The sequence below is a fragment of the Vanacampus margaritifer genome, chromosome 7 (genome assembly GCF_051991255.1).
Source record: "Vanacampus margaritifer isolate UIUO_Vmar chromosome 7, RoL_Vmar_1.0, whole genome shotgun sequence".
Taxonomy (NCBI): Eukaryota; Metazoa; Chordata; class Actinopteri; order Syngnathiformes; family Syngnathidae; genus Vanacampus; species Vanacampus margaritifer.
Genome location: NC_135438.1, coordinates 7,167,822 through 7,187,279, shown reverse-complemented (window position 1 = coordinate 7,187,279; position 19,458 = coordinate 7,167,822). Strand labels below are relative to the sequence as shown.

The window sequence follows — 19,458 nt, the reverse complement described above, 5'->3', positions numbered from 1 at the left end:
TTTTACGCCTAGCTGCCCTTCCAACTGACACACACACACACACACACACAAAAATAACTTTAGCTGCTCGGTCTTTATAATGCGAATGAGAAATTGGAAAAGTTAGATTTTGGGGGGTTGCTTTTCTGTCTTTGCGTCAACATTTTGATTCTTCAGGAGCTAGCTTAAAATTTAGAGCAATAAAAGTTTTTTATGTACACAGATCAACACCTGAATGTTAAACACCCAGTTGCGATAAATTCAACCCTCACAATGATGACAATTGGCCGCAAAGATATACTTTCTGGCCATCGGGCAGCTTCTCATAGCGCAGCAATTTGACGTTCTAGTGGCAGCTGTGACGAACGTGAAGGACGCAGAGAACCAATTGACATTTTCAATCACAATAGCGGCTGATTTTTTTTTTTTAGAGGCTAGCTCTTCAGTTTGGTGACAACAAGCTTCTCCGAGTGAAAAGCTGCTTCAAACTGTCAAAACAAAACAAGTGTGAAATCACTCAAACCGCCTCTCTGATCGTCGCTGACGACAAAGCAGCTGGTTCGCCAAACTTACCCGCATAAAGTGCACACAAACACACATTTTCCATTCAACTTTATATTGATTTTAGTCAGGAGATGGCATGCTATGCAGTTAGAAACACATATTGGTCAAAATATAAAAATAAAAATAAAAATTGTGGGGGTGGGGGGCAAATGTTAGCATTTAACTCATTCACTGCCATTGACAGCTATAAACGTAAAATTTGATTTAACATGAAAACAGGGCCCGCAGAATTTCTACCTTAGTTTCATTTGCTACATTTTCCTGACAATTGAGATATTCTGATGAGGACACCAAAGGCACTTTATCGTGACTTTGACCCCATTAAGAATAGAGATAGACTAATGTAGTTTTCTCAGGGCCGATACCGATTATTAGTAGTCAAGGACACCGATAACCGATATTTGGAGCCGATATTCATTTTCACTAAAAGGGAAAATATTGGCATAAAAATTTGAAAAAAAAATACAAACGTCAGCTCTTATTTTGGGGGGGGGATTTTAAAGCACATGTTTATTGAATTATTTTTAGGGTTCGTAAAATATTGGAGTTTACAAAAAAGTCTTAGTCAATAGACACATTTGTTTTAAAAATCTAACAAAAAGTTCCAGGATCTCCCAGGGGCAGTAGCATGTTTTCAAAAGTTAAATAAAAACTTAAACAATTGTTTTCTACGGTAAATAAAGTATTCCAAATTTTTAAAAATATCTTAAGTATTACATTTGAATTTATCTTAGTTTTAATTTCAAACAAAAACAGAAGGTGCAGAGAATTCCCAGGGTCATCAGCATATCTGAAAATTTTAATAATTACTTCCCTGAAGTTAACACTTTTTTAAAATGGATGTATTATCGACCATATGATTCTTCAAAATGGCCGATGCCGATATTGGTCAAAATGCCGAATATGCGGATAAACTGCCCGGCCGATAATCGAGTCTATCCCTAACTAAGAAGTAAATTGATCTAAATTGTGACATCACTTCCTGTTGTGTTCTTTCTCGTTCTCATTTTACCCAGTTTCCGTCTTAAGGTTCACATCATCACCTCTTGACCTCTTCACACCAAAGTCCCTAAATGCGGACGTCACGGCGCCATTCCAACCGCCGTCTTTGAGGTTGACAGAGTACGCAAAGTGTGTAAGTCACTCTTCTTTTCCACGTGTTGCCACGTCTCGTTATTATTATGTTAATGCAAATCCTCCCGCTGTGGCACTAACAAAGGATAATAATTGTGCACTACTACATGACAAAGTGAGTGTAAAAATTCACATGCACAATCATGTTATTGATTGACGAAGCAAACCTCAAAAGTGCCCCCCCAGCAGATGTTTACTTCCTCTAATGGATACACAAGACACCTAAATCAAATAAACTACCCACACATGCGTACAGACGCTTTTGTACATTGTGTACAACACAACAAGCACGTAATGATGACCGATGGCCTTTTTTTCACTGCACGGTATCCACACAAAAGTGGGTCTCGTACTACTGCATGTACAACCTTGATTGACCCATGGCACATATTCTGTGCCATCATAATGGCCAACATCAAAATACAGTATAGGCTGATGTGTCCATCAAAAATGAGTCCTAATAAGTATTTGTTTGATTTTTTTTTCCCTATAAATTGTAACATTACTGCATGCACCCTTTCCATATTAACTCATTCACTGCCATTGACGGCTATAGACGTCCAAAATTAATTTGAACTATTTGTATTAGTTTAACTTTTTTTTTTTCCACTCTTGTTAACAAGAGTATGGAGGAAAAAAAAGATTTTTTAAATTGTACATTTAGAACAGATATAAAATTTGTGATTAATCATGAATTAACTAGTAAAGTCATGTGATTAATTACGATTAAAAATTGTAATCGCATGACGGCCAGAATTTTTATTAAAATCTTTTTTTTTATTCATTCACTGCCATTGACGGTTATAAACGTCAAAAATTCATTTGAACTATTTCTATTTGTTCAACATTTTTTTTCCCACTTTTGTTAACAAGAGTATGAAAAGCTAGATTTTTTTTATTGTACATTTAGAACTGACATAAATTTTTTTATTAATTGTGAGTTAACTCGTGAAGTCATGCGATTAATTACGATTAAACATTTTAATCGCCTGTCACCCCCATTTTTTTTAATAATCTTTAAAAAAAAAAAAATTATGGCAGTGAATGAGTTAAATGGAAAGTCAACCTTAAACATTTCTTGATAATAATATGTGACCTCACTAGTCTAAACATGACATTCTGATTAATTTAAAATTTTTGGAATATAAATTATGCAGCAAAATCCAGCTTTTTATCAGGCAACGACCAATCACAGCTCACCTGTTTTCTGAAGCTGAGTTGTGATTGGTTGAGACCTGAGCAACTGTGATGTCATTTTCACTCGACAGCAAGTGGCAAAATGGCCGCCCCCTCAGATTGATAAAAACTGCTGGATTATGCTGCTTAACTCATATTCCACTAACATAATATCAACCAAAATACCATATTTAGACTAGTGGGGCTGCATAGAACATATTACTAATATTTTTTTTGGGGGGGTTGACTTCCCCTTTAAGTGATTTGTTTTCATCACAGTCCCAAGGCTTGGTTTGTCTGAAGAGTTATAAAGCCCGTTATGCTACTTGACACGCCGGGCATCAAATGGAAATACGGTAATTTCGCTCACACATGGAAAATCTGTTTTTAAAATACCCGTGTATGCGTTGTTGGTCCGAAAACCACGCACGCACACACACAAACACACGGCGAGCGTGCCAACTGTGCGACTATCCCGTCCAGACTGACCATGTGTTGTTGTTGCTTCCTGATGTCTCCATCAGCCTCGCTCATCGCACATCTTGTCTTTTCCTCACAGCCTCGCTCCTCCACTCACATCAATAGCGGCTGATATCATTTGCAAGCGCACACCCGCCCGCGCCCGCGCGCACACACTTCCTAGAATCAACACAATAATTGAAATATTTTCAACCTGATTAGGTCTGGCCTGCCGACTGGGTCGGTTGCTAGGGCTGTGCTCCCTGGTTGCTAGGGGGAGTAAATCAGCCGGCATTATTTGATTTCTGGGCCAGATATGAAACCGTTACCGCGGCGATTAAATGTTTCACAGCTTAGACACCTTGAGGGGGGGAAGAGAGATATTAAGTCGAGGAGGCGGGGAGGGAGGGGGCGAGCGAAGGGAGAGCTAGGATGGAAAGAGGGCCTCAGCCAAGGCCAAATGATCCAAATTTGGTCACAAATGTTGTCTTTGTGGTATTCTCTCATAAATGAAGAACAGCGGCAAAAACGCTCGACCTCGCAAAAGAAATGAAATCGCCAGTTATTGATCCACACTGATTCAATTGCGTAACCATCCTTAGGAATGAAAACGGCATCTCCTGGTAGAGTGTGTGAGCGTGATACAAAATAACAGGCCAATAAGATGGAAATGTTTTCCAGCACTTCCAAGTCTCAGTTGGCTGGTCTTTATCCCTGACGTCTTGCAGCTTTGTGTACGTCCGTGTGTGTGTGTGTGTGCGTGCGTGTGTGTGTGCCGTGGTGTTGTTTGCACCGTGTTGATATAGAGACGTCTAGAGAGTCACGCCGAGGACACCGGGAGCCGCCTCCGCATGGGAGCTGTGGGCGTTGTCAAATGTTTAGAAAACACAAAGTGAACCAAGCGCTCCCACTGGAACACACGCACACGCGCGCACACACACACACACACACACACACACACTTATACTGTGCAATGAGAGTGAGCTGACTGAAAAGGTGAAAGGTCCCGTTTTAATGGTTTATAATGTCTTTATTCATCCAATTATATTTTATTATATACATTATAATGTGTTCTTCATATCGGAGCTTAAATGGTGGAGTAACTTTCTGCGTTTTGCTGATCGCAGATTGAGCACAATTGAACGTCATTATAAAACAAGCTGTATCACCATTTTCTATGATTTGTGTCTGAAGTCCACATCCTTCGTGCGCAGACTTTATTTTTTACTTCCGGCGAGATGTGAGCGCAGCACGCCTCGTCTGATAGGATTACACTCGTAAGCACTTGTGACCAAATTGGATTGATTCAGGCCCATCTAGTTTGTCACGGAAACTGCTGTTGTCTGTGTGAAGCCGTACGTTTTCTCCAGGTACGCCGGCTTCCTCACATGTGAAAAAAAAATAATTCATGTTAGGTTCATTGAAGACTCTAAATTGCCTGTTGATGTGAATGTGAGCGGGAAACGGTTGTCCGTGATTGGGTGCTCAATTGTGGGTTATAGTCATATATGATGATGCTGTTAGTTTATCCTATTACTGTATTTTGAGTCACATCAATAATATGAAGAATTTTAGACAAAGTTGCACACTTCATATATTTTATGTGTTCATGTAAAGATGCATCACAATAGGGTTGATCTCAAATGACGTCACGTTTTCCTCATTAACTCATTCACTGCCATCGACGGCTATAGACGTCAAAAATTCATTTGAACTATTTGTGTTAACAAGAGTATGAAAACCTACACTTTTTTTTTTTTTGCACATTTAGAACAGATATACATTTTGTAATTAATCGTGAGTTAACTAGTGAAGTCATGCAATTAATTTAATTTTTTTTGACGCCCCTGATTTTTAATAATCTTTTCTTAAAAATATTATTAAAAATAAATTAAAAAATAATCACTTTTTTTAAATTTTATTTAAAAAAAAAAAAGATTATATTACAATCTTTAATCGTAATTAATCGCATGACTTCACTAGTTAACTCACGATTAATCACAAATTTAATAACTGTTCTAATACAATAAAAAAAATCTAGGTTTTCATACTCTTGTTAACAAAAGTGGGAAAAATGTTAAACTAATAGAAATAGTTCAAAATCATTTTTGACGTCTATAGCCGTCAATGGCAGTGAATGAGTTAATATGCACGAGTCGGACAAAATAACAATAATAATAATAATAAGCGTAGGACACACGGGTACACATCATTTTGAAAGAGAACGACGTCCCAGGCGTGAAATTTCAACATGGTTCAATCGACAAAAGCACTGGTTGACATGCGGCGACCTCAAAGTGGGCGATAACAAAGCAGTTTTCGTAGAAAGGTCAGATTTATTGTATGATCGTTGCTGCCACTTCGGCGCGGTCTCGATGACTGCTAATATCGTGGTGAAGTGAGTTGAGTTCACCGCCACCATACAGCTCAAGTCGGGTCACTTGTATCTCAAGGCAACCACGGTACTGAAAATAAATGAAGTTTCAACTATTCAAACCTATCGAGATAAATTGTTGATTTCAGAATGGTGCTAATTTAGCAATTTAGCCATGTTTGTCACACTTCTTAGCGAGCTGCACAAAGCATCACAGCGGGTTTGTGGGAGAAAGTACACTGCTCTAATTGCCTTAAACCAGTCAATACGCCTGCAGCGTGTGTGTGTGGTCAATAAAGTGTGCGTTCGGAGGCAATTGGTTGTTTTTCCTCTTCTTGACGCGTTAAATGCATCCACACCAGCACGGCTGCTGGCTAAATGCTATCGATTCCGTCCCGTTTTCAACTTCTTCTCTCATAACGACTCGTCGCTCGATCGCACTCGCCGGCCGGCTGGCGAGCGAGCGAGCGAGGAGAGCCTCTTAAACGACGACCGTACGCAAACGTTCAACCGTGAGCGCAAACCGGCGTCGTGGTTAATGCCGTTTGTTGACAATTTTGGCTGATGACACGAATGATTGGCACTCACGCCGCCGCTCTATTGTCTTCGCTCGCAGTCGAGCGGCGTTGGGGTCAACCACGTTTTTGATCGCTTTCATTTGGAGTGGCTCGAATTCCTCCCACTCCAGTGATGATTGTCCAAAGTGTGGCCATTACTGAAGCAACAAAGTGCTCCGTGATGCTAATTGACATTTTGGAATATCAAGTAGCAGTATTTACTATTGCTGACTGGAGTTTGGCCAGTTCGTCAGCGCTCAACTGGTCGCAATTCTCATCCGATTGACAAATATTCAGTGGTTATTGATTGTTGATGTTGCTGGTATTGTTTTTTTTTTTTTCTGGAGAGCTCAGTATTGTTCATTCGGTAATTTTACCGGTTTGACATGTCATCATCATTGCTCTCTTTTATTTATATATATATATATATATATATATATATAGATTTTTTAATTTTTATTTTGTATGTTGATGGTATTGTAACAGATTGCGAATTAACTACAGAACTGAAATCAACTCAAACTTAAAATAACAATATACAAAAATAATATAAAACAATTTATTGCTGTCAAACAATTATATTTTTTTAAACTAATTAATTGCACAATATTCCGATTAATCGCATTTTTTTACTACTATTTTCTACTACGATTGCTTGAGTAAAATCTTGAAATTAATGTAAAATCATCAAATAAAAAGTATATTTAGATTCAATGAATGTTCTAATAGTTTTCTTTGGTCCTTGAATACAGTGTTTTCCTGCAAAATACAACTTTTGAACAACACATGGACCCAGCTTTAAAGGCAGCTTATACTCTTCTCGTAGAAGCAATAAAAAATTCCCGCTCGCAAAATTCGTGCTCCAGGTGGCGGAGTGGAACCGTCACTTGCCTACTATGCGGGTTGGCGTGGGTTCGCTGCCCCACCTGGGAGGCCATGTTGGTATGTGTGTGTTTTTGTGTGAGTGGAGTGCAAAGAAGAAAAAAAGAGTTAACGCTTTAATTTTGACTGCCCTTATATCTATTTATACATATTAGTCTTCAATTATTATTAGAATTTGGGAACATAACTTTAAAGTGCAATTACGAGGCAGAAACATTCTTATTTTTACATGGTTAATGTGTAAAATAAGATATTAATGGCTTAAAGTTGTGTTCCTATAATCTAAACAGCTTAGTTTGACATTTTGAGTTTCTTTTTTTAATGGGCAAATAAAATAAATGAAGACAAAGTTCTATTTATCTTTTTTTTTTTTTAAATCAAGACCTCAACGCGCAATATAAGACACATTCCCTCCCTTTAAATATGCAAAGTGAATTACAAAGTATCCTTAGTCCAGAATATTGAAAAATAATTAAAGTAAGCCAGGTACCAGCTGTCAAACTTACCTGCCGGCAGCCAGACAGTCGTTGGTCATGCTAACAGCTAGCCGCTAGCCACTTATGTCGGACACTTCCGACGTAACATACAATGACGGCGCACTTAATTAGCGGTTTCATAGCATCCTTAATTAGCGATTGAACATGAATTAAGGACAGCGTTGTGTTGATGTCGGGCGCAACTACAGTGTCAATCAACTACGATAAAGAAACCTCTAAAAGGGAAGTCAAGCTAGCCATCACGCCGCGACGTGGGCGAACTTCAAAGTAAAAGTGTACTAAGGCTATTTGCATTGCCTGTCAATGTATTATTGTATTTAGTCAACTTTATTTTGAAGTTAGACTTAGCGTGTTACGTTGAGTATGTTTCAGCTTCCTTGACATGTCAGAATGGTATCAACTGTGAATATATATTACTGTAACTTCTTCTCTTTCAACCGGCTTGCACCCCCCCCCCCGCCCCCTCCGGTACCCCCATGCTGTCCCACCCTTTACCCCCTTTTCCGCGGCCATCCACACGTCGGTGGACTCACATCTGGAAAGTGCATTTAGTTCTGCTTGAGTCTCAGGAAGTTTTCACACTTCATGACTCATTAACCTGCAGACCTCCCCAAGCTAGCGAGGGGGCACGGAGAGGGTGGCGGAGAGGACGGTGGGGGGATGCGGATGATGGGTTCGGGGGGGAAGGCGAGATAATGGTAGAATGCGAAGGTTCGATTATTATCTTTGTCTCACTGATCGAACACTATGGAGTAAAAATGATGAAGGTGTGAAGACGGCCAAGAAAAGCAGGATGCGGGGTGATGAATTAAATACTGGATTGTGTGTGCGTGTGTGTGCGTGTGCGTGCGTGCGTGTGCCCAGCCCAGTGTGACTAAAGTGTCTGAAAGTGGGAGCTTTTTCTTAATGAAACACTTTTCCCGGAGTGATAATTACACCAGCAGAAAAGCAAGGACACCTCCTGTCAATGTGTGAAATTTTATTTACTAAAATACAAAATTCACCCCCGGTTGTATTTATGTGTGCGTGTGCGCGCGTGGCATTAAACTCACTACTTAATAATCATCCCAATAAGTGCGAGCAGCCCTTCTCCCCAACGTGTTCCTGCATTTCCTGTCAGCTGACACGTTGCGCTTATTGTACATCCCGGCCGTCAGTTTCCCCATCACAAATTTTATTAACTTCTTTCACCAGATACCTTTTTTTTTTCTTTTTTTTTTTATCGTTCGTTCTCCCCCCGCTCGCAGTCCCTCCGCCGATTGCAATCTTTTTGGCAAAGGGAGGAATGACAGCCTTTCATTGCATGTCACAGTGGCTGAAAGCCCCTCGCCGAGGGCTCGGATGGAAGATAAGCCGTGACAGAGCAAAAGCTCCGATACCAAAGCAAGAAATAGAGGGGGGGGGGGGGGGAGGATTGTTCACTGGTGATTGCACAAATACAAGAAAAGATACCTGTGTCTTTAATAGAATTTGTCTGAAACCTCATGTTGTTGTTTGACACCCAAAGGATTTTATTTAAACAAATCCAAGCAGCAGAACAATTCAATTATTCGGCGTGGCTTTAATAAAAGCTTGGCCGTGCATTACGCGCCATCTTCCCTAATTCGAATTTTACGATTTAACAGTCGGGGCGTTTCCCATTAAGTCTCGACACACAACGTTACAATTTTTGGGCAAAGTTTATTGAATAAATAGCAAGAGAATTCTTGTAGGAGGAGCAGGCGCGAGTGGAGATTAGGGTGGGCGAGTAAAAAAAAAAATTTTTTTTTTAAAAGTTTCAGCTGCTGGGGCGTTTATAATCAACCGTTGGCAAAGGAAGGCTTTCATTTAAGACTTTTGGCAAACATGGGAATTCTATTATTTATTTATTTATTTATTTTTATCAGCTATGACTTTTCCAAGTCCAACTGTCAAGTTATACAAATAATATTGCGTATATATGTGGCTGTAAAATAATAACTCTTCTGCCCCTCTGGGATTTTGTAACGTCATTTTCATTGACAGAAATAATATATCACTACAAAAGTGAAATGTTATGCTTTCACATATGCAAGCACTCCATCACATGCAGCGTTTCAACAAAAGTATCAACCGGGGCGAACGGCCATTTTTTTCAAAAATATTATGTCGGTGGGGGTCGCGCGGGGGTGGAACTTTTTCAAGCTTGATGCACTCTCTATCAAAAGCGGGTGCCGCTTCTACATAACAAACAAAACTTGCGTCGATGGACGAGCAAAACAGAAAATTGTCATTGATGGTGCAGCCGCAACTTTTTGAGCTTTATGTCCCCCTCGATCAAAGACAAAGCTGTCATTGGCGGCGGACTATCATTACAAAATTTTGTCTTCCACATTGGTGGATGTGTGGGGGGGTCAACACCCCATTAGTCCCACCCCATATGCACACCCCTGGGGAATTCTGTGATTTTAGCATTTAGGCTACTAATACGATATTTGTAAAAACGTCGAACATATATGTTCGTTAGAACGTATTTGAAAGTATGTTCGAATGAGTTTGCCGGTGAAAAATGTTTACTCCACTTGGCAGCTCATGGCTAAAACATTTAAAATTGGCTGTAATGTTATGTCATGTTAATTTATGCTATCAGAACAATACATTGAATATACCAAATGTACTACTCAACTTACTAGTCTGATAATTTATTAAATTAAAATATGGCTTCCATATCATAATATAATAACAATACACAACAGTGACTTAGCAGTTAGCTTTTTGTTGCATTTTTTGTTGTATTTGAAACAACTTTTACTTTCTGGGTCAGTGTGGCCTGGAGCATGTTTATTTATTCAACAGTGTTAGAAAAGAACCGCCGTAAAATACCAATAAGCTTTTATCTAAATATCAACACATTCTGCAAATATTTGAAATCAACCATTTTTAGAGCATAATTGGCCAAGTTCTTTTTATTTTTATTTTTTTTTTACATCTTTGGAAAACAAGAAAAAAATAAACAAGAAAAATCTGTGTGGATCTACACAGAAATAAAGAAAAATCTAATTTTTTAGCAAACACTTTGTTTTTTTATCATGACAATTAGTTAAGAATGACTGAAATTAAATGAAAGAATAATGGCAATTATGCTATTAGGCTAAAGTCATACAGTATGTGTTGATTCCAGGCAGAGGTTTTATACCAACATTTTGCAAATGAGTAGATTTGAACCACAAATTAACAAATTAGCTAATAGTAATAATAACATTTGTAATAATAACAACAATACTGTAGTTGGAAAATTTACATTTTTGGATTTCTTTTTGATTGCCGGTAATCTAATCTCATAAAAAATAGCTATGGTTATATTCATTTTTGGATTAATTTGCACTCAAGTGCTGGGTTAAAATATCAATGGGTATTCAACGTAAATTAAACACTTCCTTCCTTCCTTCACTCTTTACCAACATAATGCAGTTAAACAGGAGATTAAACAGTCCGTATGGCCCTTAATGGGGATAAAGTGCATTGACTTGGTAAATAAATATATATTAGACACTAATGCTGACTGATGTTGGTGTTGGTCGGATGTACCTTCAGCTCCACACTCAATATGGTAGTGGTTTTAGGACCAAAACATTTCATAAATCGTGTTATGATTCGAAAAATAAGACGCCTTGAAACGATAGCGTCTTTTGTGGGCTAGCGCTATTGTTTTTTAGCATGGACCTCGTCACTCGTGACTGGGAAATAGTCCAGATGCAAATGTATTAAAGGGCTCAAGATTTTTTTTTTTAGGAATTCTTACACCAAGACCTTTATTTTTAAAAAGGCCTACTTATTATTATTATTATTATTATTATTATTAGATTTTATAGCTTTTAACTGATTTATTCATTGTAATTTGTTTTGATCTTCCTCTGTAGCACTTTGAGATTTCTTTGAAATGTAAAGTGCATTACAAATTAATTGTATTATTATTATTATTATTATTATTATTATTTTAAAAGGTGTAGTTTGTCTATAAAAACACTGCATGAACCACATACTCTGATGGCTACCCAGAGAGTCCTGTGACAATACTAATTATTAATTATCCCAAAAGTTGGACAAATGAGCAAAACCGCAAAAGATTGACTTTTAAACAAAAAAACTTCAGATGTGAGCTTTGTATGGTGGCAGTGGAATGAACTCAATTCACTTCAAGGTGTTTATTGCAACTCAGAGTTGAAATTTTCTATCAAACTAAAGATAAACAAAGATAATTACACATGGATGTAATCATGTAAATCAGCTGTGCCTTACTTAAAGTCACTTTAGCTTAATGCTAACAAACATCTTTACATTCTATATAATTATATAATTAGAATTAGAATCTATATTGTCATTGCGTGATATGTTTCTATAACGTACACTACTTTTGAGTGTTATTTTACTTTTTTTTTTTTTTTTAAATAGCATTTCCATTCCAAGATGATTAGACGGAACAAATTAAACCCTATCCTCAGATCTGAGAATTGTTCATTTTCAATTCAAATTTAATTTTCAACATTTTTAACCACATTGTATTCCGTCGTACTGTAATTGTAACAAAAAAAAAACATCAATAACATTTCAAACATGCCAAGTTTAATGCACGATGCACATTTTGTGTGTTGTCAATACAATCACACCACATTGCTGTCAATTAATTGCCTACAAAACGCCCATAATTATATTGATAATGACAGCCATTATGTCAACACAATTGGATGCACAAGCACAACACATTTTATCAATAACACAATTACCCAAGCTGATAATGATAATAATCATATGCAGTCACCTATAATTTGTGCACATCTTCCCTGTATAATTATGAAGTGGTGTTAATCATTGTATTGCTGTTTTTTTATGATTCCACCAGCAGGACTTATTAAAGGCCACTCCTTGCTAATTAGCTCCATGATGGCTTTCACGTGAAATGAGCTCAGCCGTTGTCATGAAGTGCGTGTTATCCAGCAGCAGCAGCAGCCACTAAAGCACAAGAGACACTTGATGTTTCCATGCCATGTCAACACTGTGTTCATGCAGGGAGCTTTATTTATTGATGTTAGTCTGTGTTGGTGCGCAACATTAGCATGCGTAGCATGTCGCCATTTTCCTCAGACGTGATGTCCTGAGTCATCAGCGTGTCTATGAGTCTGTTCCTTTACTTTCCAATCAACACGTGCGATTGGCGCATTACAGTTAACCCCCATTTGTCATAGGGTTTTTATTTATTTATTTCATTTATTTATTGATTTTTGCATTTCCTGCTATGGCTATATAATCCAATGCGTGACTGGCAAATTACATTACATTTGGTGCTAGTGTCAGCCTGGTTTTTCGTAGGCATTAGAAAACATAAACACTCACAGTGATTTAGAGAAACAAAGTGTTGCCTATTAATATCTATGTGTCCTACCTTATTAACTCATTCACTGCCATTGACGGCTATAGACGTCAAAAATTCATTTGAACTATTTCTATTAGTTTCATTTTTTTTCCTCTTTTGTTAACAAGAGTATGAAAACCTAGAATTTTTGTTTCTTGTATTAGAACAGATATAACATTTGTGATTAATCGTGAGTTAACTAGTGAAGTCATGCGATTAATTACGATGAAAAATTGTAATCACCAGTCGCCCCTAATTTTTAATAATCTTTTCTAAAAAAAAATTAAAAAATTAAATGATTTTTTTGTTTGTTTTGTTTGAAATAAATAATTATTTTAAAAAATAGGGGCATCAGGCGATTAAAATTTGTAATCATAATTAATCGCATGAGTTAACTCACGATTAATCAAAAATGTTATATCTGTTCTAAATGTACAAAAAAAAAATCTAGGTTTTCATACTCTTGTTAAAAAAAATAGTGAAAAAAATGTTAACTAATAGAAATAGTTCACATGAATTTTTGACGTCTATAGTCGTCAATGGCAGTGAATGAGTTAAGTAAAAAAAATATATATATTTCCAATAATATTATGCTAGTGTAATCACGGTATTCTGATGAATATTGTGTTTGTGGAATATCTATTAAGCAGAAAAATCCACCTGTTTTTATCCATCTCAGGGCGGCCATTTTGCCTTTTATTGCCACTTGCTGTCGACTGGAAATGACATCACAGTGATGAAGGGCTTGGCTTGCGAACGTCACATGACCAAACCCAGAAAAGTGTTTGGTCGATACCTGAGCCTTTAGCCGCTGTGATGTCATTTTCACCCAACAGCAACAGGTGGATTTTGCTGCTAAATTCATATTCCAAAAATACAGTATTAATCACAATATTGTATTTAGACTAGTGGGGGCACATAGAACATATTATTGTAAAGAAAATGTTTGACTTGATTTCCCTTTAAATCGATGGAATTGTCTGGCGACCAATCCAGGGTGTACCCAAAGTCAGCTGGGATAGGCTCCAATCGAAACTAGATGGATCGAAAATGGCCGAATGAACATTTTGAAGGGTTTCGTAGCTGCTAATCAGTTGCTGAGCGTCTTGTGTCACACTTTGTTTGTATTTGCCGCTTGAGTGGTGTGTTTGATTCCTTCGTGGGAGGCTCGGCGGGCGGCGTGTGTCTGACACCTCTTTGCTTCCGTTAACCTCAATCAGATGGTGCCGGACCTGCGCGGAACACCTGCTCCCACAATGTGCGCGTAAGCCCGTGATGCCGAATCGATGGGCCACCTCGGGGATGGCACGGCAGGCCCGTGTCGAGGGAGTGTGGGGGTGGGGGTGGGGAGGAAGGGGGTGGGGGGGGGGGTCGTCTGCCAGCCTCATTCTTCACGCTTCTTTTAAGAGAGGCGTGCGTGCGAAATAATACCTGCTCATTAGGAGCACGCCGCCTCCCGGCTAATTCATCGCGGACTGTCACGAGCTTGTGTACGACCCCCAGGAAACACATAAATCACACGGCGAACCGAGCGGTCCGGCGGCCGGCTCCATGCCCCCAACGCCGCTGATTTATCAAGCAAATTACTGCAAGTCCTGCTCGGCCCAAACACTTTGCAGAGGAAATCACCGACTAACCCCTGAGCCAACCGATTTATTGAAAAACTGCCCCCCCACCCCCCTTAACACCCAACATCCCCCCCAGCCCACACTCACCCAACCTCCTCCTCCGCCATCTCTTCCCGTGCCACTCCACTCATCTTTCACCGACTTAATTAAAATCCATCCCGTTGGCTCGTTGGCATTTATTACAACCAGCGGGCTAATGAAACAAAGACAACGACAAACCCAAAGCTGCTTTGTGCCAGTAAACATTTTACAGCCCTCCCCCCCCTCCTTCCTCACCTCCCAACACACACACACACTTAAATATACGGCCTTCCTACTGTAGTGACATTTAAACAAGGTTTAAGGTAAGGTAGGGTATGACGACGAGTCTGCGTTAGTCAATTATCTAAACAGCAAAAGCAGTGAAGAAAACAAGGAGATTTAAGGCAAGCCCTATGGGGGGGGGGGGGGGGCACACTCATTATATGACATTGAGTTTTCTTGGCTGGAAACTCAATAAATGATATGCTTACAGTGGCATGAAGCTGAGAGAATAGCATGAATTAGATCATACTTTACACTGCGTACATGCGCTGATAAATTCTGTTATTGTTTTCGTACTGCTCATATAAACAGGACCACCTCCAGAATTGATTTTTAACACCAGTGCTAGAAGAATCTGGAAAATAATTGATTCCTAAGGATGTTTCCTTATATATCGGGGTTCCTCGGTTTCATTCCTACTGTGGCAACCTAAGCCAAAATTGTACCTTAGTCGGAACCAGGTTTATAATAGTTTTGGATTATAATTTATTTTATTTTGTTTTGACTTTTTTAAAATTTTGCTAATTTAACTCATTTGCTCCCAAAAAATGTATAAATACGTTCTATTTTAAATGTTTTAAGTATCCCAAAGATGTATTTATACGTTTTTTTCTTCTAGAGCTTACGAAAGGCTTTGATGCAGCCTCTCAACTGAAGAGAATAGTTGAGGAAATGGTAGTTATTAATAAAAACGGTCAGCAGATGGCAGCAGAGCAAAAGAGGGCCACGATGAAAAAAGGCGCATTTACCCACAGTTCTATACAGATTTGGGAATAATGAGGAAACTTAGCTAGATTCTAATGCCAATTGCTGCAAAACGGAAACAGATACAAATTTACTTTTTATCCTGATGAGACTAATCTTTTTTTGGTAGGTTACATGTTTTTATAGCAATAGAACCCAATATTCTGCAGGCCTTGCAAAATCTGTCAAAATCCAGTAAAACAACCGGGAGTGAAGGGGATTGCTTCAGTGAAGTAGTTTCTATAGCAAGTTTTTATTTTTCCAAAAATGCTTCATTTTAGTTTAATTTGTGTTGGTTTTAGTATTAGATTTAATGTTTTTATTATAAACATATATATGGAGTATTTGTCAAATGCAAGCTATTAAAAAAAAAGGTCACTTAGTATTGTGTAATATAGTTCACTAGAATTCTCAAACAATGATTTCACCTTCTTTTTTCTGATGTACAGCAATAGCAAAATAAATACCGTACATTTAAGATGAACCCCAAAAGTTCATTTATATAATTAATTGACAAAGACGGGAAAAAAACAAAGAACATCGCCTACAAACATAAGAAGTTTCAGTTTGTTTTTTTAAAAAGCATTTTCTGGAAGTTTTTTTTTAAATTCTGGTTTTAGTTATTTTGTTTGTTTTCATGAACTATAATAACCGTGCACAGAACATAAAAAACAGCATGGTGATAATTTTGTGTACCATCAAATCTATTGTCCAAGCACACAAGGCAGTTATCTTCGTCGTCGCAACCTGTCCGAGAAACATGAAAAATAACATTGACCAACAGAGGGAGACAGAACGGGAAGCCTAGCGGTTCGCTAATTAGCGCCCCCAGTTTCTTAGCTGAAAAACAAGAAAACATGAGGAGAAAAAAAAACAACGTACTAGTACCCAATTCATTCATTCATTCACTCAAGTGGTCAAGTCTTTTCTTTATCACTATTGCTTTGTTGTGTTGTACCGATAAGGAAATAAGCACACACACTATAATCGGCCGGTGCGAGGCTCAGTGTGTTGCCGCTTGTGTTAGACACAAGGGGTAACCAGGCTGGCTCACTATGGGCCTTAATTGACTCTTCTACTCATGGCGGAGGCGGGTGATGAAGAGCCAGAGAGCTTCTCAGATTGGCCATGATACTTAAAGTGCAAATGTGTCTGTATTGAATAAGCAAAACAACAACTCAATTATAGGTCTAACTGCCTAGACGGGAGGTCCAAATGACATTGTAGCCGTGGTTCTTGGCAGTCGCTGGACTCGCTCTCTCTCCCTCTCCTGCCTCCTCTTGAGGCTTGGAAATGGGGAGGGGGGGGGGGCATGGAGGAAGGCGCTAAATTAGCTGGCTGATCCGCGCTCATTGCCGCATGCATACACATCCCCCTATTACCGCCGCCCGGGCGCCGCTTAATATTCCGGGCATGGTGGTGCGCGTCTAGATTGCAGATTTATCAAATGGGAAAATGAACGTATGATGATCAGTTAAATTGAAAATCAGCGCCCGGGTGACAGACCGCGCTGACACCTCGGTAATTAGAAAGAAAAATGATGGCGTCCGAATGCATAATAGAGCAAAAACAATTTACGCCATACACAGTCCCCCCCCCCCCCCCATCCCCTCCCAACCTCCCCCTTCAACGCTGTAATGACGCCGTGCTCAAATTGAAAATTTCTCCCAGGTTGGAATTGAATTCATAAAAGGTGATGCGTGAGGAGGTTTCCAGGTCCGTTCCAGGCTTGGCGTGTTACGTCGCCTGAAAACTGAACCAATAAAGTGCATGTCCAAGGTCAAAGGTTACTGCCTGTCTTTCTCTACGTCCATCCAATTGCCAACAATGATAGACGATGTCGAATAAAAGCACGTCAATTAGGGAGCATCCATTTTCCTGTTTTGGCTCCTAAATAGAGGGAAAAATACTGGAGGTAGTCCCACGTATTAATAATTTTCAATACAGGAGATGAAGACAAAATGCTTTTGCTTGACACTGTCGATAGCAGTCCAAACTTTTTCGTCCAAAGCCCACCCCCCCCCCCAAAAAAAAAAAATTGAAGGATGAAAGGGCCACTTTGAAAGTTTTTTTTTTTTTACTTTAATTCATCAAGCACACCAAAAACAGTCAAACATATTTTTTTATATATTTAATTTTTTTTTAACTGCTACCTAAACAGCTTTTATTACTATTATTATTATAATAAAAAACGTTTAGGATTTTACCCAATTTTTGGGTGGTCGAGACCCTGTAACCCACCAGCCACATTCCATCACTACATTCAGAACCGAAACAGGAGCAGGAATCAATCATACGATATGTTCACAATGTGGCCGTTCACACTGAGCAGAAAGTGGAGGAAAATCATTTTTGCTTGTAAAAATGTTCTTTATCCGCCAAAGTGTTATGAAGAAAAATGTTAATTGTTTATAGCTCATTTGTGTCTTTGCATATTTTAAAAAAAAAAAAAAAGAAGCTCTTCAGTATATTGAACAATTGTATTAGCAGCAGATGTCATATCAGTATATGCCACAGGCCGCTTAAAAATGGATAATGGGCCACTAATGGCCCCCGGGCCATAGTTTGGGCACCACTCAACCATAGTGTTAATTGGTGCTGTTTTTGCTGTATAACATGTATGGTAAATATATTTACGGTGATTTATGTAGTTAACAGACAAACAAAGTAATTAATAGTGGCTCATTTCATTTATAAGTCACATTGTTAAACTTTAAAAAAAATAAAAAAAAAAGCTCTGAAAGCAACCAATTCCTGTAAACTGACACGCCCTTTAAGACTTTATGCTACCAAGCCGATGTATTTTACTTTAAAAAATGCTCTATTTCTTTCCTTGTAGATTTTTTCCCCAGAAACAATCACTGCAAAGTACTCGTTTGCTATAAAGGCAGATCAAAACCTACATTTTCTAATTAATCGTCCTCTTGAAACTAACCGATTAAAGCAAATAAAAGCGCCGATTTCACCGGAATGAACGATTTAATGTGATTGTTTCGGTCGAAGGGGACGTTTCCCCAGGCCTTATGGGAAAATAATGTCCTTATGAATTAAATAATAGGGTTATTACTTTCATTGATTTTAGCTGTCTGGGAATTTAGTGTTGAGCTCGGGTCTTAACCCATCCTCCATCCTCCTCCATCCTCATCCTCCTCCTCTTCCTCGTGTCTAATTATTTTTCCTCTAAGCCGCCCTTGCTTCCTGCAGCGCAAACAGCGCACTCGCCGGGCGAAAATTATGTAAATATTATTAAAGGGACTCGGGCGCGGAAATTCATTTTTAGCTCGGGCTCCGCGGAGCAAAGCCTCCCCGTCCCTCGGATCCTGCGTCAATTTATTTGCAAATAAAGCGGGCGCTGTGACCGGGAGGGATCAGGGATATTTAGGCGGCCTGTCAACACGGCTCCTATGTGCGCACGCCGGCCAGAATTAATGCTTTTAATAATTGGGATTTCACTTTCCAGGGGACTGGGGTGGCGTTTATAAGAGCATAATCTTAACAAGCGGGTTTTCCCCTCTCAGCGTTCCGTCTGGTCTTCATGGATGTTTAACCTATTTAAGTGATGATCAAGTTGTTGTTGTTGCGACTTTCGGCTTGTCCCATCAGGCAACCCTAAAAATATAATTTACTGACAACATAAACCCCCTTTAAAAAATATATATATATTTTGGCAGATGGTTGATTTGAAAAAAAAAAAAAAGATCACTGATCTTACAACGAGTCCCATAATGCATTGCGATAACTGTACGTGGCTTCCTCCACTTAGCGGGGAACTCTTACTACACTCCTTTAAATC

The 19,458-nt window shown here is 38.8% G+C and overlaps 1 protein-coding gene across 1 annotated transcript in view; it reads left to right on the top strand.

Moving 5' to 3' along the window:
- The window catches only part of LOC144054774 (uncharacterized), an 82,556-nt gene that overhangs the window by 59,650 nt on the left and 3,448 nt on the right, over positions 1-19,458 (top strand). The window contains exon 14 of the mRNA XM_077570052.1: positions 1,560-1,674. Within this exon, the coding sequence (XP_077426178.1) occupies positions 1,560-1,674 (115 nt within the window). The remainder of the gene's footprint in view (positions 1-1,559; positions 1,675-19,458) is intronic.